The sequence below is a fragment of the Vipera ursinii genome (genome assembly GCF_947247035.1).
Source record: "Vipera ursinii genome assembly, chromosome: 4".
In the NCBI taxonomy this organism is placed as follows: Eukaryota; Metazoa; Chordata; class Lepidosauria; order Squamata; family Viperidae; genus Vipera; species Vipera ursinii.
Window position 1 is genome coordinate 20126876 of NC_139514.1, and position 21303 is coordinate 20148178.

Consider the following 21303-nt stretch of genomic DNA (forward strand, 5'->3'; position numbering starts at 1 on the left):
ATAATAGAAATAAGATTATAGTACAGTAGAGATCATTTAGACTACTGAGTTCAACCCTGTGCACAATGCAATAATCTTAATGCATCCCAGTCAGATGGCTATGTCCTACTTGCTAAGCACATTGATTTGTGCTTTAGATTGTAAGCCGCCCTGAGTCTTTGGAGAAGGGCGGGATATAAATGGGATTAAAATAATAATAATAAAAAAATACTTGAATGCATCCAACAAAAAGGAACCCATCCTGTCTCAAAAATTGGTTCTGCTCTGAAACAGTTCTGTTTGGACATTTTTTTATATAACATTCAGTTGGAATCAGACTTCCTAAGACTTAAATCTATTATTCTGCCTTGCATTCTGGAATGATGGCAAATACAGGTAGTCATCGACTTACAACAGTTTGTCTAGTGACCATTCAAAGTTACAATGGCACTGAAAAAAAGTGAGCATTGACCATTTTTCACACGGCCATTGCAGCATCCCCCATAGTCACGTGATTTACATTCAGATGCTTGACAATAGGCTCATGTTTATGATGGTTGCAGTTTCCTGAAGTCATGTGATCCCCTTTAGCGACCGTCTGACAAGCAAAGTGAATGGGGAAACCAGATTTACTTAACAATCGTGTTACTAATTTAACAACTGCAGTGATTCACTTAACAACTGTGGTGAGAAAAATCATAAAATGGGGCAAAACTCACTTAACAAATTTCTCACTTAGCAATATAAATATTGGGCTCAATAAGTCGAGGATTACCTGTATTAACATTTTGTATTATTATTATTTTTGAAGAATTCCATCATGACTCTCCTCAATTGCATCTTCTCAACATTAAACACTTTTTTTCATAGAACTAAATTTCCAAGCCCAGGTCATCCTCGCTGTCTTCTTTGTGCCTGTTCCAGTTTGACTGAATCCTTTAAAAATGTTAATGCACAGAACTGGACAAAGTATGCGAGTTTGCCCACTGCAGAGCAAAGCAAAACTATTCCAAGATTTGGGAAGTGTATTTCTATTGATAAAACCTAACATTCCTTAAGCCTTTTTGGAAACCATGACAAACCTTTGACTCATATTCAGTTTTATAACCAAGTACAATTTCAAAATTCTTTTGTATATACTGTTACAAAGTCAAATATTCCTCTTTCTATTCCTGTGTATTTTATTTTCTCCACATAAGTGATGACCTTTCCATTTGTCCCTATGGTAATTCTGTTAGTAGTTCTCATTTTAGTACAAAGTATTGGCACACGGTGTTATCTGAATTAAATGCTGAGCCTAAATGTGAGGGGGTTTTTGTGCTGATTAATGGAAAAGCAGTTTATAATAGGATGAAGCTCTTATTCTTGGAGGCCAAAAGATTAAGAGGCAATTTGGCCTTCAGGGCTCAAACATCACTTGTTTCCCAGGAAACTGACGGAGATTATTAGACACTGATTAAAGAGACATCTTTCCTGGACAGTCTGTAACTACTGGGACCCCTCAAAATATGTGCTGCATTTAAATTTTTCTTTTTCTGTGCTTCCTTCCTATTTTCATGCAGGTACTAGTGTAAAGAATCTGAAGGCTATGTTAATGACTGAAAGAATTTTGGCTGTAGTAGTGGAATACAGCAAATATACTGTACCCTTCCTAATTTAACTTTTTAACTTGTAGATGTTAATTTTGCTTTTAATTTGTATTGAACTATGCCTTTAGTCATATCTTTTTATCATTTTATGATGTTTTAAATCAGCCAGTCATCTAAGTGAGATAGGTGGCATAGAAATTTAATAAATAAATAAATGATGCCTGGTCTAATTCATAATAGCCATCTTCTGAAGTCCAGTTTAGCTGGACTTTTCCTAAACCTCCTTCGTTTATTTTTCCTTTTTCATAGGCCTTGGGCTAAATGTTAAGGTTTTCTGCATTGCATATAGTACCAATGCCAGTCCTTCCCAAATACAGCAATCCTCATTCAAGAAACCAGCAATTGCTCTCAAATACTGTAAAACAATTAGACTATATTTTCAAATTTGTAACTTTGGGTTTTTGAGGGAGGGGATTAAAGACTGCAGAAGCTAGTAATTTGCTTCACTGAATCACACTGGACAACTGGAAACCTCAACTCAATGATGCCTTGGTGGAGCAGTGGGCTAATGCCTCCTTAAGTAACACCAGCTGCCTGCAATTAGTGCAGGTTCGCATCCCACCAGGCTCAAGGTTGACTCAGCCTTCCATCCTTCCGAGGTAGGTAAAATGAGGACCCAGATTGTTGGGGGCAATAAGCTGACTTTGTAATAATGCCGCTTGGGGCCCCCGAAAGCCCTAATAAGCAGGTATATACATAGAATGAAGGCTATTGCTAAGCACATTGTGCTTTAGATTGTAAGCCGCCCTGAGTCTTCGGAGAACGGCGGGATATAAATGGGATTAAAAATAAAAATAATGCAATGATGCCAGGTAAAATTGTTCCTCTATTTTCTACTTGAATAAAATTCCAACTTGGCCAAAATAGGAAGAAAACTTTCATGCCTATAGAAACTGCTCCCCCTTATCAACAAAAATCCCAATATACTGCTTAATGGTACTATATTTTCCCTCTTTTTCAATGGAAATAAACCAGAAGCACTAAGATTTCTTGTACCTAATCTCCAGATCTGGTGCTTTTGGTTTGGTTTGGTTTTTTGCTATGTGCTAAAGAAAACCACCACACTTATACAAGGCCATTTTTCCTGACTTGAGTATTGTGAAAATAAGGGTGCATCTATGTGTGTAAGCTACACATACACAATTGATAGAAGAGCTAGTTTGTAATAAGATTTGACAAAGGAACCTCCATTTCTAATGGCATTATCTCAATTGCCCTGCATGCAGAAGCCTTCTACTCACCTGTGACTAGAATAAGCCAATGAATATCCTCATACAAGTCATCAAGCACTTTACTGTCAATGGAGCTTGATCCAGCTGAACTTATTAACTGCTGATGCCTTTGTAACTGGCCATGAAGCCTTGTCACTCTGTCTTCTAACAAACTGACGGGGAAACATTAAATAAGTTTATTAGTTGTTTTTTCCCCCCACAATGAAGATGCAATGAATGAAAACAGCAAAGGCAATGTCATACGATATAAATGACTTGAGCTATACCTGATAAGAAGAGGTATACAGTGTTCAGCAGCAATTCTTCCTAACATGCCTATGCTGGCCAGCTGATCAGAAAATTGTTCTCTGTCATCCTCCTGCAGCTCACTTATTTCCTCCTCCTCCCTGGAAGTTACACCATTGGCAGTCTGAATTGGAAGGAGAATGCAAGCCTGTCACATTGCAAAAACTGATTTTCTAGAATTTGTCAATGTTTTAAATAAAATGGATTAAAAACTGACCCATCATAAGCAAATATAAGGTAATATGTCCAGGTGTTATTCAAGGTGAAAAAGTACAAATGTAGAAAAATAGAAACGTAGATTTGCAGCTACTGCATGGTTTCTTCTTTCTCTTTTTGTACAGCAACTGTGAGAGGGACCTTGGAGTCCTAGTGGACGATCACTTGATTATGAGCCAGCAGTGTGCAGCAGCAAACAGAAAAGCTAATACAATCCTGGGTTGTATAAACAGAGGCATAGAATCAAGATCACACAAAGTACTAGTGCCGCTTTACAAAGCTGTAGTAAGACCACACCTGGAATACTGCAGTCAATTTTGGTCACCATATCACAAAAAAGGTGTTGAGAGTTTGGGAAAAAATCAGAGAAGAGCAACTAAGATGAGACCTGGAGGCTAAAACATACGAAGACCGGCTGTGAAGAAACAGAGGAGACATGATAGCAGTACTCCAGTATCTGAGGGGCTGCCACATGGCAGAGGGGGTCAGGTTGTTCACCAGAGGGAAAGACGAGAAACGATGGTTGAAAACTGATCAAGGAAAGAAGCAACCTGGAATTAAGGAGAAATTTCCTGACAGTGAGGACAATCAACCAGTGGAACAGCTTACTCCCAGAAATCGTGGGCACTCCATCACTGGAGATTTTTAAGAGACTATAGAGTCACCTGTCTGAGATAGTATAGGTTCTCCAAGGTTCTATTCTATTCTATTCTATTCTATTCTATTCTATTCTATTCTATTCTATTCTATTATTCTATTCTATTCTATTCTATTCTATTCTATTCTATTCTATTCTATTCTATTCTATTCTATTCTATTCTATTCTATTCTATTCTACTCTACTCTACTCTACTCTACTCTACTCTAAAAATACAGGACTGCTTTATTGGATATGACCAAAAGCACACCCAATGCAGCATTCTAATCCCACAGGGGCAAACCAGCTATCTGTGGAAAACCCTAAAATAGATTCTTCTGATCATGTTTCTTAATAATCGGCATACATATTGTTTAAGAGATGAGAGATAATAAATAGTCATAATGACTAAGAGTACAGGCTTTCTTCTCCATGAAACAGTCTATCTTGGTTTTAAAGCAGTCTAAGTTGGCCCTCATTATACTTTGTAGAAGAAAATTCTGAAGTTATATAAAAATGTATGTTGACAGTCCTAGCGTGTGAAGCTTCCTTCCTACTGGTAGTTATTACAGCTGAAGGTCCTACTTCATGCTCATTTTGGTCTGTAAAATCAAGCTGAAATTCTGCTCAACTATAGGTATATATAGGGGGAGCAGGGGGAGATTGTTGATCACTTTAATTCAATTTTTAAAAAATGGGAGTCACTTACTTACTTCCAATGTTCTTACAAGCAGGAATTCTCCAAACATTTTACAGGATTTAGAACAAAGAGGTTGCATCATCTCTGTAGTGGAACTAATAACTAACAAACCATGAGAAGATGGAGCACAGAGCAAAAGAGTTAAGGGAGGAAATAGGATCATTAGAGAAGGTATTCTTGAATCCAGGGAAGGGGGAAAAATGAGAAAAAATTCAAAAGGATCTAATTATACTACATATAGGTCATGCAGGAAAATCACTTTGCTAGGCTTTTAGAATTCTGTATAGGTCTTTCCAGAAATCCAAGTGGGTTTTGCTTTCTATGTTTGTCAGCTTCACACATCTGACATTAAACTTGTAAGCTCCCTTATTCTCCCCCATTAAAGAGGTCTGGGTCCTGTGTTCAGGATCTAAACATGACTTCTGTCCTCAAGGTACCTCATTGGCACATCAAATGGCAGAGGTGCTCCATTACAGAAAATTCAGGAGGAAGAGCTACAGTTTGCAAAATGCAGTTATTACAGTATTTTGGCAAGGATTTACAAGGAGCAGCCCCACAGGCTGCTATGCAGATACTTAAATTATGTTCCTATGCAGGTTTGCCAATGAAGTCGTGGGTGAAGGGGGAGCCAGGACCAATTCCTTACTTTCCCTATTCAGTTCAGTTGGGCAGAATTCCCTACAGACCAGACCAAAATGGCATTTGAAAGAAAGAGTAGGCAGATCAGCAGTACCACTCATTGAAATCAACATACTATATGAGATAGCTATTAAAATTGTATGTAGATATTCAGAGCTGCTTTTGATGAGTCCACCTAGAGCACGAGTGTCAAATGTGCTGTGTCACGTGACATTCGCGACGTATCGCGACTTTTTTTGCATTGCCGAAGCTGGGTTGGGCGCAGCCTCTGTATGACGCAACCGGCCCGTGGGCTAGTAGTTTGACATCCCTGACCTACAGAGTGATCACCAATTGGGAGATTAATAAATTATGACCTGGTAGATGCCAAATAGGTGACTACACAGCAGATTTTCAGTTGTATGTGTCAGGACCATGTGCTAGAACGATTTTGCCCCAATCAAGCAGCTTTGAGAAGGTCTCTCCTATTAACTGAAGATCAATTAGTATGACAAAGCACACCTTAGATCTTGGAAGAATTAGTTCAACATTGTATGATGGCTAATGGTAGGCTAGAGAAGTTGATAAATAGAGGAAATAACCCTTGCTTCAACCTTCCGTTCCCCAAAATCGCCTTCTTGGATTCCAAGGTGTGAAACCCAAGGAAAAATGGGACAATGAAGAGAACTACATTTGTAATAAACAAAAAGAGACCTTAGATTGTTTTTAACCTCCCTAAGCTTCCGTGCTCTGAAATGGCTGTAAAGTATCACACCTGTACAGTTTTAGGACACCTTGCAAACAAATACCTGCAAACCATGACTTTGGGAAATTTTGCAGAAGCCCCTCTCAAGAGCTTAGCTAGATTATCCCGCCCCACCCCCACCCCATCCTTTATAATTAAAAAGAGCTCCCATATCTGACACCAGGCAAATGCATTTTATACTGTCCTTGGGCTTTGCACCTCCACAGACTCAGAAACCCATCAGCTTTTGGATTCTGGGATGTTAATTTCACAGATGGTGCTATTGTGTGGAAGTTGGGCTTGCACATATAACCAGTAGTAAGCCAATGATAGTGAGCTTAACAATGGCAGATCAAGAATATAAATTTAATTTGGATGGAGGGGCATAAATATTTAACAGACTTAGATATTCATAATATCAAGTTTCACTACATTGTAACTTTTGGTCTCACAGTGATATGCTCTGTGCTCCCAACCGCAACTACTGTTTCAAACTCAAACAGGACAGGGAGAGAGGCACATTCAGATTCTTCAATTTTCGACCTATCCATTAATCTTGAGGAAAGGTATGACCCATATGTGTTGATTAGACAAGGGGACATAATTCTCTATGCATTTTAAGGCTGATGGAAAAAAAAGTGTAAATAAGGATACAAAGGCTTGTACAGCAAGCCATGGGTTAGCATAATTGCTAAACCCGGTCAGTAAATTCTGGTGAACAAATAGATAAAATTGTACACATTGGATCTAGAATGAGTTTTGTAAAACTATTTATTAAATGCCTCAAAATATTTTTGATGCTCTTTCACTAAACATCAACTTAAGAAACTATAAATAACAATTCCGAAGAGCATGCAATAAAGAGAGCACCCGCAGAAAGAGATCAAAGATGTACAGTGAATACAAGGACTAAGATCATAAGCTATGCTGTTTTAAGAATTGTTCTCTTTTCTGAACCCTTAGAAAATCATCCATAAATTTCTTTATTACAGGTAGTCTTCGAGGTATGAATGGCCATTTAATGGCTGTTTGAAGTTATGAATGCACCCCAAAAGTGGACTTAAGATAGGGCTTCAAAATTGCAACCAATTTTCAGTTACTCCCGAAGCAGTGGCCAGTTTTAGTCCTATGTCTGCCCTGGTCACCCACAATTACAACAGGTGATTTCTGAGGCCCATATAGATGGCACATTTTTTTCTCTCCTAGTCACATGACTAATCAAGATCCAGAGTCTTCGCATCTGGAGCTCAGTTTTTTTTTCCCCCTCCTCGCTGCTGCCAGATGGAGGACTAGAAGAGTGAATTGCTGGCTCCGTTGCTTCTTTCATTGCTGTTGCCTTGAGGACTGGAGTACTGTGGTTTCCTTTGTAAGTACTTTAAAAATTTTCTTTTTCATTATGGTATGATCTTGTTTGTAACTACTTTACAAAGATAACATTTTTTTTCATTACTGTGTTTGTTTGCATTTTGCTTTGGAATTGCTAGCACAAATATTAGCTGGCCTGCACAGAGAACTCCCTTAGTAAATTCCTGTGCATTCTACTCTACCAAATGTTTGTTTGCATGTAATTTGAGACTGCTTGCACAAAGATCCTCTACTGTACTGTTTGTTTGCTTTTGCTCTAAGCATTAGCGTGCACTACTGTAGATGGCTTGTAATATAGCTGATGGGCAGAGGGCAGCGGTTCCTTCTGGAGGCTCCACTTGGAGCCCTGCAAATTCAGCTCCCCATCCAGTTTAAGTCCGGGCACCTGCTTGGCGGTACTGCAGTTCAGAGGTAGAGGGGCTGCTTTGCCTTGCCAGAACAGCTGATAGCAGGTGGCAAACAAAAGCAAACAGTAACTCTGATCTTTGTTTAACAACCTGTTCATTTGGTTAAAGAGTACCAGAAAAATGTTGTAAAAATGAGTCCAATTCATTTTATGGCAGTTTTGATTTACAATCCTAGTGGGCAGGCTCCATTAGGATCATACCATGAAGTGGAACTAGAGTTTTTTTTTTTTTCAAAATGCACAACAACCAAGAAGTCAATTTTTAACCACCTTTGTAACAAACCATTTCCTTCTCTGTTCACCACTGTTATTTTGTTAACACATACAAATTCTGCTTTCTGCTGCCTTCCAAACCCAAGTGAGAAGTTAACCATGCTGAGTTCCATAGAATGCCCAAAGTAGATTTTCAGACCAACTCCTGAGGGTCTACAATTTGCCGCGCCCAACGCACCAGAGCACAACTTGCCATGTCCAACTCACCACGGGACAAATTGCTGCAGGACATGAGTTACAGTAATATTGAAGAAATGGTGGAATAGAATTATTAAAGAGAGGATGCAAAAGGAGGGATAAAATGAAATGTGAATGACCAAAACAATTTTTAAAATAATTTTAAATAATTGAATTGTTAAATTGTCTCATGGCAAGTTGTCGCACGGCGAATTGGCAAGTTGTCCTGCAACGAGTTGGCTGAGGCGAGTTCTCCCATTCTGAACTGTTAAAGGGGAAACAGCATATAACAGGGGAAGGCTGCTAATGTATGGTTCATTTACAATTCTTCAAACGTACAGCTTGAAAATACAGCTTCTTTAGGGACTTAAGCATTTTCAGAATGCTTAAGAATGAGTCAGTCACAGAAACTGCAGAGGACGTAAATGCTCATGATTTTATCATTCCAGTGGTCAAAAATAAGATTCCTATTTCTATTTCATGATAAATCTGAGAACATAAAAAAAACTCAAAAACAATAATATACATTTCCTGCAACCTTGGGGAAACAACTCCTGATCAATACTTCAATGAAGCAATTAAAATGAAGACATTACCTTTTCTTTAGAGCAGGAGTGTCAAACTCGCAACGTCATGTGATGTGTCGCGACATATCGTGACTTTTTTTTCCATTGCCGGCAATGGGGTGGGTGCGGTTTTGCCATGATGCATCTGGCCTGCGGGCCGGCAGTTTGACACCCCTGCTTTAGAGCATTTAAAGACTATAGTGTGTTTCCTGCCCCAGTATCATTATCATCAATAGTAGCACTAAGGTGCCCAATTAACAGGTCAGACCTATCCTATGTCATTCTCCAGAACCCACTGATTTGTGGCAGTTGTACTTATTGCAACAGCTGTATTTTAAATAGGCAAGCCCTCCCCCATGGCAGTCCTGGCACTACCATATACGCCTAGCCTCCCAAATATGGTCATTAACAAGAATCCTATAACATTAACCAAGACTCCTGCAAAAGCACTCTGCAGCATTGTGCTTTGTTGAATGCATTAGATTGTAATAATAAAGCTGATTACTGCAAAACAGAGAATCAAGAGTGCGTAATTATTTTTAATTATCAACTCACAATTACCATATTTTTCAACTGGGGTAAATCAGGTTTTTCCCCCCACAGCAAAAACAAAAAAAAACAAAAAACAAAATGTGTAATCCCGTCTAAAATCATTGCAGATTTCTTAGCCAGGATCCTGGACCCTAGAACCAAGCCATGCTTTCATCTTCTAAGGGGCTCTTTCAATCCTCTTCCCTTGATTCCACCACCCAATAATGTTCTTAATAGATTCAATGCCACAGCTGTCTATGGAAAGTGCTTCTTGTGTGGAAAAAAATAGCTCCTGCTTTGATATTGAACAAGGCAGAAGCTTTTGTGTTGTCAGCTTATAAGTATGGGGCATGTGGTTGAACTTATCTCAGAGAAATTAATGAATTATCTGCACAAACAAATTATGTTGGGATTATCTAGTCACAAACTCAAAGGCCTTAATTATGAAATATACTGTATTGGCTGGCACTTTGGGCACCATCAACCTAGTAACTAAGGACTCAATCATCAATAAGTGTTCTTCACGCACAAAATGAATGCTTGAATTATCATTAAATCCAATTTCAACAATCCGAGGCTGATACATAAATAGTGATCCTTATACCATTACAGCCAAATTCTGGCTTTTCAGAATTATATGTAACAAATCATACTGGAGGAGTCAGTATGGAAGGAGGATGGTTTGGATTTCCACATAATTTTAACAAAGCTTTTTAATTATCTCATTGTGGTTAGACTCGTCACCCAGTCTTTGGCATTTTTAAAGATCTTTTAAATAGAAATGACTGTATTTGAGACCTATTATGTAGAACTGTAAAGATGAATACATTTACTTCTACCGAACAGACAGGAAAATCAGGGCAGAGAAAACTACATTTCTCTCTCTCTCTCTCTCTCTCTCTCTCTCTCTCTCTCTCTCTCTCACACACACACACACACACACACACACACACACACACTGGTTTAGCATGACTGTTCAATCTTTGTCAATACCTTATTCATATTTATGTTTAAATAAATCAACTTTTCAATTATTCCACATTTCAAGGTTTTCATAATTGCTTCAAGAACTTACCAAATTCCTTGTACCATCAGGAGCAGCTAAGTGGCACTGGATGTAAGAATTAAAAACCTGAACAGCATGCTGAGTGAAGAAGCCTTTGTGGAAATGTTTATCATCTTGTACCAAGGTAAGCCATGACTCCAAGAGCTTGTCGTATGCCTCCATATATACCATATCATCTTTGTCAAGCTAAAGAAATAAAGCAAAAATACTAATTATCCAAAAGTTGTCAGAGCTTTCATCAATATTTACTCAGTAAATTTGCAAGGATATTTTTCCCGTTAGTTGTCTATTTACTTAATTCCAATTTTTATTTTGTGACAATACTTATTTTTTTCACTGTTTGCAGTAGGCTTTTAGATTAACAGATAATTTACTGTGATTTGAACCCAGTACAGTATATTTATTTATTTATTTTATTACATTTATATACTGCCCTTTCCCGGAGGACTCAGGGCGGTTTACAGGGTAATTAAAAACCAAAAATACAAAAGTTAAAAAACCAAGTTTAAAAAAGATTAAATTTATCCCTGTATAAATAAAACCCCAATTAAAATAAATTAATCCTCAGCCTGGGCCAGAGAGCTCGAAGAGCCAGGTCTTCAGGCCCCGGCGGAATGAACGGAGGTCCGGGGCAGTCCTCAGCTCCACTGGCAGCTGGTTCCAAAGGGCAGGCGCCCCCACTGAGAAGGCCCTATACCTGGGTGTTACCCGCCGGCAATCTCTTACCGGTGGCACCCTGAGAAGACCCTCCCTGTGGGAGCGCACTGGACGAAGGGAACTTGATGCCGGCAGCAGGTGTTCCCTCAGATATCCCGGACCCAAGCCATGTAGGGCTTTATAGGTCATCACCATCAAAGAATCCAAACAGCTAGTGCACATCTGGAGTACTATATGATATTCCTTCCCATTAGCTGTGTCTCTACTCTCCTGTCAAAATGTTACATAAGTTCCCTCAAGCCTCTGGATCAATTTTGCAAGAATGAGAAAGGAAGTTTAGGTTTGGAAAAAGAAGTCTCTTCCAGTAAATTGTTATTTTTAAAACTAGAAACAAAGGCTGACTAATAAATAGACATTACCAAGTACACATACACACTTAGAGATCATGTTTCTTTTATGCAAACTCAGAGGATTTAAAACGATTCAAACAGTTTACCTCCCAAATAAAAAGGTAAACTCAAGAATAGCTCAAGAATAAATTATCAGAAAGTGTTCTTATGATAAAAATCACATTCTAACTAAGAAATATGAAGTTCTTAGTTTTTTAAACCTTTACCTGACACACCAAGATTACAGTGGCCAAGTAACCCGGTAGACTTTTTTTTTTATCAAATATGATCAGAGGTGAATGAGGGGGAAATTTTCTGCAAGTCTAATTTTTCATTTATACGATATTAGATATAAAGATATGAAGGGAAGAAACTAGAAAGTTTTTTCCAAACATTTTAATTGAAAAATTCATTTTTTAAAAAAACTGGATCACAAATATTTCCTACTACGGTATGTTTTAAATTATTTATAAAATGACAAGAGGTGAAAGAAATTAATCTGTTTACAAACATTCATACCAAAAAATATCTGACCCCTAACATAGGAGTTTTCAATTTTTTTTCAGGCTGAAGAAGCTGTAATTTAAAAATAAAATCTCTCATAACCTCTGATCTAGTGACCAACAGTTGGCTGCATTTAAGTAACCTTTGCCCCCCTTAATCTCTCACAGAATCTTGTCAAACTCTAATGGGACCCCCAGAGTTCCATGGAACACCATTTGAAAACGCTGCTCTGAAAAGTTAAAATTATGCAGACAAGTCTTCCCTTTTCAGAAGTCCGTGGAAATGATTAAAGCAAGAGGAGCAGAAGAAAGAATTCTGTATACTGATAGTCTTTTAAATTTACAACATTTCACATGACAAACGTGTTCTCTGATTCTTGTTAATTCTCTTCTTTTGAAAAGCAATGCAGCAAATAGCAAAATACAGTGAAGGGGTTTAATATACAGTACTTCAGTGTTGATGGCTTACTCTTTTTGTTAACTCTTTTTGTTAACTTTTTTCTTGCATTATTTAGGAATTAATAGTTTATAGATCTGTCTGTAACAGATACTCACACTATGTTAAAGTACGGTAAATTCAATCCAATAATCTATAAGCAAACTAAATTATACAAAATTGATTTTTCAAAACAAAAGCAAAAAGTAAAGCAACTGGGAAATAGTATTAGAAATTGCTATTCTGAAAAGCAAGAGAAAAGATCCAATTTTATTTCACTGTTTAAAATTTTCTGCAAATTCTGTAACTATGTACAGAAGAAATGTGCAGTCTACGGAGTAAAGCTGACTAAGATGGCATGATTTTCCTATGTGCACGTTGCTTATATCAAATGTTTTTTATTATTTGTTTCTTTTAAGAAATTTAAATTCATTTAAAAACTGAGAATCAGTTTAATGTAGTGCTGGGCTAGAAACTGGAAAACTATGAGTTCTAATCTCTTCTTAGGCACAAACGTCAACTGGTTTAACTTTTGAACAGTCACGTTTACCCAGGCCACCACCTAAGGTTGTCGTTGTGAGGGAAATAGGAGGAGAGAATACGGAGTACCTCATGCTACCTTGACTTGTACAAAATAAAGGTGGGATATAAATAATAAATAAGAATTAAATTCTGCTTAAGCATTGGATTTGCTACAGTGCTAGAACTAATAACAGAGACGTTCTAGATAATTAATAAATAACAGAGGTTTTTCACATCTCCTTTACAAATCTGCTGCTACTGAAATTATTTTTTTCTATTAATACTAACACATTAGCAAAAGCCATATAAACGAAGCTAAATAAGTAACTCCCTGCATACTGGTTCGTTCTACGTATTGTTTAAACTAATGAACAATTAATAATTTCAGACTGCAATCTGTAGGGTAATGGGGCTTACTGTATTTATTAGAAGTTAATTTCCAATAGTGAAGGGGCCACAACAGGCCCTTCCTAAAGAAGACTTTAGGAATATCTTACATCATTACTCCAAAACTTCAGGGCTGGCGATATCAGCATGGTTCAGTTCAAACATCCCACTGCTTGTTTTCTCAGTGAACATGACAAAACTTTTCTAATGATTCTATGAGTGGAATGGTCTGGGGTTAAATCTCCTGTTATACGGAGCTTTGGAATAGGCTCATGCTTCTGATTACAACAAAGCTCAGTGCAATGCAAAAATCCTTTGCTATTTAAGAAGAATGTGGGAAGATAATTGCCTGCTGCTATATGCTAGTAGTGGGCTAGCCCCATGCTAACTGCTTTATGGAAATCTGTCAAAGGTGATGAGAAAAATTGAAATGCAATAGTAAAACTCACCCCCTTTTTTTGCTCCATTCAAAATCTATCAGCCAACTATATACTTAAGTACACAAAGCAAAAAAACAATACTGTAAAGCAGGAGCAAACGTTCTGTTATTTTTTTAAAAAAAATCTGTGTAGTGTTATCAGGATTAATAAAAACATTCCTTTAGTAATTCAAGATACAACTATGTGAAATATTGATAAATAAGGTGGAAAGCTAAGTTATTAGATTCTAGAATTATACAGAGGTTCAGTTCTGATTTGGAAAAAAAACTATTTTGAATATCTAGAGGTACATACATTGTATTTATTTACAACTCTTTAAAGCAGCTACATCTTTTGCTGGACATAGATGGCTATATCCTCTGAAGTATCTAGTTACAATTGGATCTGAAGCATCACACATCTCTCCTAGATTCCAATGCACAGATATCCCATGTTATCAATATGTAGCCAACCCATGGAAATGTATCACTGACAAGCAATGCTGAATAAATATTAAAGTACCAGCACTTGCAATTGAAAAAATACATTAAGTCTACTGTATCACTTCTTCATATACCTAAGAAGAACACACATTTAAAACACTTTTGGGGCACAAGGACATACTGTGCCAGTATAAACCTACAAGGTATTAAGAACTGTCTATGCAGATTCCTCTGCAGGAAATATTATACCCATCTGGTGTTTGAGATACAGTCATATGTGCCAAAACCAAGAAACTAAAGGCCACAATGATTTAATATCTAAAATTAAATTCTAAAATTAAAAGCAAATATTCTTTCAGCATTGTGATAAGATGGCTTTCTGAATTTCTGAAGACAATGCATTCTAAATGATGGTAATCATGCTGAATTTCTGATATTTACATTTCATTCAAGGTACCAATCTCAAGACAAAATTCACAACTGTTCAAAAAATCCTTTTATTCCACTATTACAGTTTTGAAAGTGAACACCAGCACCAGATTAAGGAAACTAGTCTGCCCTGTCAAATTCACTCAAGAGATATACAGTAGATGCTCCATCCATCAATTACTGTTCCACTCAATTTGAAAAGTGGAATAGTTTGAAATTCATCTCTTACTCCAAAATCTTAATTTTACAGAGCAAAAGCTGAAGACAATTCTGGAAGCCCAAACTAGATATTACACAGATCTCTTACTCAGACGTTTGAAGATTTCATGAGCAGAAGGTTATGGCATAAGAGTTGCACCAACAAAAAGTGGAGAAGAATTAAGATATAAAATGTATGGGACATTGTAAATTAAAATGCAAGATGAGAGAGATACGGAGTGAGCTTTATAGGAAAGAACAATGAAATGGAAAAAAATCCCATTAAATTGGAGACCAAACACTGGAAGCTCAGATTTTTTTAAAAAACCACATTACCAGTTTTCATACCTCACTCTTACTCAGTTTTATATTTCCCTATAAATATAGTTATAACTATAAACCACTATACAGAAAAATCCTTATAATATGAACTCCAAAGTATACAGATTTACTGGTTTCTTTTCAGTTAATTGCTTTAACTTATAAAGGATGCAATAAGGGCAACAAAAATGTTCACATGTGGGAAATTATCCAATTCAACCTGCTATATCCAATAATGTCCATATAATCCCCACACAAAATGTTATTATAACAGGAATTAAAATGTATTAATTGGAGTAGCATAATGCCATCTCCAAAGTTCATTTTTCCATGCTAATATCAAACAATATTATATTGAGGAAAATATCAAAATGCAACATAAATATGTAATTTACCGCAGAACTGCCAACTCTGCATCTAGTACATTCTCTAACTCAGGGTGATTTTGTGCTCCATTAGGAGCCTTTAAACCAACCAAATTTCTTCATAAAACATAATAGAACCACAGAAAAGGATGCAACTCACTGTAACCATTACAAATTAAACTGAGTACTAAGGGAAAAAGTAGTGCCATAAACGAGACATTACATAAAACTAAAAGTATTTTAAAGTTTCAACATTTTTGGAAGAACCTCATAAAAATAAAGTTGCTACTTACAACTTCTTCCAAGGCAGCACTTCTTCCAAAAGAGCAAGTGAGATGTGTGAGGCAGTTAACAAATGAAGAGAAAAGTTCATTCGGAATGGCTGTTAATATATTGCGAGGAAATACAGTAATCAAATTGCTGATTATACTGGATATGCCCACAGCTTCAGAATCTTCTATCTCAATCCTGTAGAGAAAACATTTTTTTGAGAAAAGCCCAAAAAACATTTTATGGTAAAGTTTAAAAGCATTTCAGTATTGCTCAGAAAGATATCTTTGTGTTGTGGTGCTATGCCGCTCTTCAAACTGTTCTTCAAACAACAGAACGCAAGTCTCCACCTCCCTTCCCCAGCTATCCCAAATTCTAGGAAGTAAACATATTACCTACCCATTGATCGTATTAAGCAATCCCTCAATGAAGTGAGCCAAATAATCAACTTGAGAGCTTTCATCTGGAAAGACTGGCCCATGAAGAGAGGCTAGCTGGGCTAAACACTGCAGAGAGTCTTGTGCCATATCGGTGTCTTCTCTAATTTTTCGATGCACCTTTTCAGAAGTGAGAGGGTTAACACCACATGAGGAGGTGGGGAGAAGAAATAAGATGTTCTTTTACCATAATCACATGACACACTCCTAAAGAGCGTGAGCAAACGCACATGCACATCCCCCACATAAACAGCTTTTCCTATTATCTTGCGTATTCGTAGTCATTCCTTGGTACGTGTACAAACTGCTACTTCAGTAGACCAACTCAAACAATCATATTAAATTAGTCAAAGCCCGGGACCTACCTACATGTTAAGCTATCTATGCATTTTAAGTCTTAGAGGGAAACAGTTGCCAGCCAGTCAGACATGCTGCTCCTTCTAAAAACAGCAATAATGACAGCCATCTCTATTATGCTAACTATGCCTGGGCTACAGTGCCTTGCTAAAGTTAGTCAACAAGTTCAATCAAGATTATATAGATGCTTTTTTAGTAGAGGTAAACACCAAACTCTCAAGAAACCAAACACATTTCTTTGAACCAAAATCTTATAATTTTCCAAATCTCTTTAGTTTCGATCCTATTGTTTCTGTCTGCAAGACTGCTCTCCTTTCTGGCACTAGCCTTCTTAAGTGATCCTCATGGACAATAAATCTTTCCTATAGATCAATCATTTATAGACTGAATATTTATAGCAAGTGTGGGCATCAAGAGACCAATCTTTAAAAGACAACCTTGGATGCACAATAGAATTTCTGAATTCAATATTCTGATATGCTTTTAGGATTTATTACTATAAAGTAATATGGGATAACTGTTTTCTCCTGGTTTAAACAAATTTAATATTTCAAATGGTTATTATAACCTAACAAATGCTAGTCTCACAATTTAAAGGTACGCTAAATTAATATTTATTGCTATTATTACATTATTATATGCGCTTAACATGCTTTATGAACTGCTCACAATACAGTGTTTAATAAATATAGAAAACCTACAACAAAATACAACGTACAGTTGTCATACCTACAACAAAATACATAGTTGTTAAAATGGAGACTTTATATATTTTCATTTATAGAAAAATGTGAAGTTTAGCTTCACAAAAAACCTACTAACTAGAATATATTCCCTAGATAATAATGAAAGGCACATATAATTATTTTAAAAACTGAATTCACTACTGATTTTGTCGTCAATCAAGAAATACATTTTTTTAAAATTGAGTTACAAATGCAGTAAATCCACTCTAAATGAGGGATTTATAACCATATGAAGGACATAGCTATTCTGGAATTCAGTGAATAACATACAAATGAAATTATTAAACCTTATTCCATTAATATGGAGTTGATGTTTACTGGGAAACATGAAAACAATACCTAATCTAAAAAATAGTTTCTTTACCAGCAAGCAAAGGAATTTAACCTGAAGACTTGCCAAAGGAGAATTATGTTAGAAAGGGTTAACCTGTAAATCTAAAAGCTATTTGCTTTAGGAGGTCCCAGCTGACAGTAGCAACTGTCTGGTTGTCTAGACAGCTGTTCATATTGTGTGCAGCTGTTAAGTGGTCTGCCAGCAATTTTTTTAAAAAAATTTTTGAAAATGCCTGAGCAAGATTAAAAATTTACAAGTAACTACATATCCATAACTAAATGTTTTGGGAAAAAATTAGCATGCTATATAAAAGCATTATTTTTTTAAAAAGTCTTTAAAACATCCATTATTTTAGAAGCAATAATCCCAAATTCCAGCTATCTCATTCTAATTTATGGGGAAAAACAGTTGCTGTTTATCTTCCAAAAATAGATTACCTAAGGCAGTTGTCTAATGCTAAAAACTTGGTCAATCTCTACATTAATTCATAGAAAATTATCAAACTTTGCTGGATAAAATTTACACTCATCATGTTGAAAAAGTGTATTGCTATTGCTATACAGGAGATGTATTTCCTATTAATTTTTATACTGTAAAAATGAGACATGGAGCAATTTCTATGTTTTCTAGATTTAATAATATATTATTAAATATATTAATTCTAGAATAATATTACATGGAGTTTTGTTAGTTTTAATTCATTCTAATTATTATTTTATTGTATTCTGAATTATTATTTATTACATGTTGGTTCTATTTGACAAGTAAAAACCTTTTAAAATTAGCACAGATTCTGAGCTTTTAAACACCTATTACTTTTATCTTGTTTTACACTACTTCCTTATATTTTGTTCAATTTGTTCCTCACCCTGGCTTAATTTTTAGACCTAATGTGATTGTTACACTATCTCTGCAATGCTTGGTTGTTGCTTCTGAATCTTTTCTTTGCTGGATCTTGATCGTGGTTAAATTTGGTTTTCCTTCTTCTGCATATTGAACTTGCAGATGACTGGACTGAACATTTCACGAAGAGCTCTTAACTCAAACACCACAGGCTGGTTCACATGAAATGCCACAAATTCTTACATAGAACTAAGATTCCAAAGGAAAAGCCATATGCATCAGGCAGGACTCTTATGGTACATGCCAGAATAAACATAGGTTTCCTAAATGGAAACATTATCCATTAGGAAGTTGCCAAATGGGAAACAGCTTTAAGCTCCCTTTAGTTTTGTTTTACTCTATTTGCACAGGGCCTAAGAGGAGAGCAGGCTTAGTTTAATTTGCTTTTACAATCAACTAGAGAAATTTTATTTGACCAGCAATACTGAAGAAAGAGCTGAAAGATACCCAACAACCCTGTTCTGTTTAAATCACAACCATTATTAAATTAAATGAACACAATGCAGAGGAATTAATACAAACACCGACTGATTTAAAACGTTTAACTGGTTGTGCTGGTGAAGCATAGAGTATGATTTATGCAACTCTTACCTGAAGTCTTCCTACCACATCCAAGAGAGGGGGAAAATCCAACAACAATTTGAGAAAGAAGTGATGGGAGCTGTAGTTTTGTTGCTACTAAACTAGCAAAAGAGAACAATGGAACTTACCGTAAAGAAAAGCTCCATCACTCTGCTGTCCAGGAGGGTCTCACGCCAGGACTCTGTTGGCTTTAACATCACATTTTGTGAGGATTCAAACATAGCTATATAATGTCTGCCTAGTTGTCTGGTGTCAAGGTCAACAACAACATTCCAATTTGGCCTTCTTCTTTCTTTCTTTTTTAAATCCCTGATACAACAGGTCCCATTCAGAAAGAATGCAATGGAAACAAATTTTAAGCCTCTTCACATACACAGCATAATTCATGCATGAGGACAAGGAATAAAAGACATTGTGCTGCAAAAAAAGAACACCCTAGGAATGCCAGATAACAGTTTGATCACAATGACGAAACATTCCATAGTGGCACAATCGTGTAATAATCATTCTAATGAGACGAGGAACAAAAATGATACCACATTCAACAGGTATCAAACCTGTCCAAAATATGCTTTGTATATTAAAATACTTTGGGATGGTTTTATCGGATGTTGCAAGGCAATTTAAGTCTTTGAAACCTACTAGCATATCCTACATACTTCAAAGGATTCAACTGAGTTTAGCTTCTTGTTAGATTAAAAAAATGTATCAATTACACATATGCATGCGTGTCTACACACTTCACAGCAGGGATAATGGATACATGGTTTAAATCTGGAACTTTATATCCCAACCTCATGCACACATGTCACACTAATTTTGATTGAGTTTCTTTACTCATAACTTTACATAGGAGCAGTCTTTAAAAGACAAAACATATGTTATGTTTCAGATAATACAAGGTAATTCTATAAAAAGGATATTAGTATACATAGAGAATCAATGTAAAAATACAAACATAATATCATTTTGTGAATTTACATTATGCACTACTCCAAAGTTGCAAAGCTAAAAATACTTAAAACATAGGGTGGTTGTCCAGAATGCCTATGGATTTGCTATTCATTAAGTTACACATAAATCTGGTAAAAATAGTATATTTGAAATAAGACAGGTTTAATTATCAATCCGCCTAAATATTCGTGTTCAGCTATTGGAGGATCTTAAAAGTTAACAAAGAAAGACAAATGAGTATACTAATTTATTTATTTATTTTAATTCCATTTATATCCCGCCCTTCTCCGAAGACTCAGGGCGGCTTACAAGCTTAGCAGTAGCCTTCATTCTATGTATATGCCTGCTTATTAGGGCTTTCACATACACCCCAAGCAGCATTATTACAAAGTCAGCTTAATTGCCCCCAACAATCTGGGTCCTCATTTTACCTACCTCGGAAGGATGAAAGGCTGAGTCAACCTTGAATCTCATGTAACATTGAGATATTTATTTTGTTTGGTTGGGGGGGAGAGAACAATGCCACACAGAACAATGGAATTCAATTAGTTTTGTAATTGAATACTAATCATTCTAAAAAATAAATATAATAGTTTAAGCTTTAATGAACATTATTCACCATTTCCAATGCACTGACTGGCCACATAGCTTACTCCAAAACTGTTGCTGGTTTCTCTATGCACTTCTTTTCTCATCTATATCTATATCTATATCTATATCTATATCTATATCTATATCTATATCTATATCTATATCTATATCTATACATACATACATACACACACACATGCACTTCTTTTCTCATATCTACACACACACACACACACACACACACACACACTATACAACTTTCTTCTTAAAGCTGCTGCTTGGTTAAGCACATAGGGTGAATGAAATACTCTCTCCTTTTTCCCCCATTTCCCTCTCCTTTTCTTGTCTGTTTATATTTGACAGTAAATCTCCTGTGCACATGGAACCTGTTCACCGCTTTGAAAAGCATCAAAGGCAATGCTTATTAAATAATGATAAAATAATAAATGCTTAGTAATAATGGCTCAGAGTCAATTACTCAGTTGTAAACACATTTTTCTATTAAAGTACATTATATTAAATGCTGATACACACACACGGAATTCAATTTTAAAATGCGGAAAGTACTATTTTAATTTTGAATAAGGAGAAATAACATACAAGACCTGTAATAGC

General features: G+C 36.2%; 1 protein-coding gene across 1 annotated transcript in view; it reads right to left on the reverse strand.

Annotated features, from left to right (window-relative positions):
• XPO4 (exportin 4) overlaps window positions 1-21303 on the reverse strand; it is an 81626-nt gene that overhangs the window by 19364 nt on the left and 40959 nt on the right. The window contains exons 7-12 of the mRNA XM_083362021.1: window positions 19272-19381; window positions 16184-16341; window positions 15808-15982; window positions 10455-10631; window positions 3127-3269; window positions 2870-3012 (exon numbers count right to left, since the gene is read on the reverse strand). Of these exons, the coding sequence (XP_083218147.1) occupies window positions 2870-3012; window positions 3127-3269; window positions 10455-10631; window positions 15808-15982; window positions 16184-16341; window positions 19272-19381 (906 nt within the window). The remainder of the gene's footprint in view (window positions 1-2869; window positions 3013-3126; window positions 3270-10454; window positions 10632-15807; window positions 15983-16183; window positions 16342-19271; window positions 19382-21303) is intronic.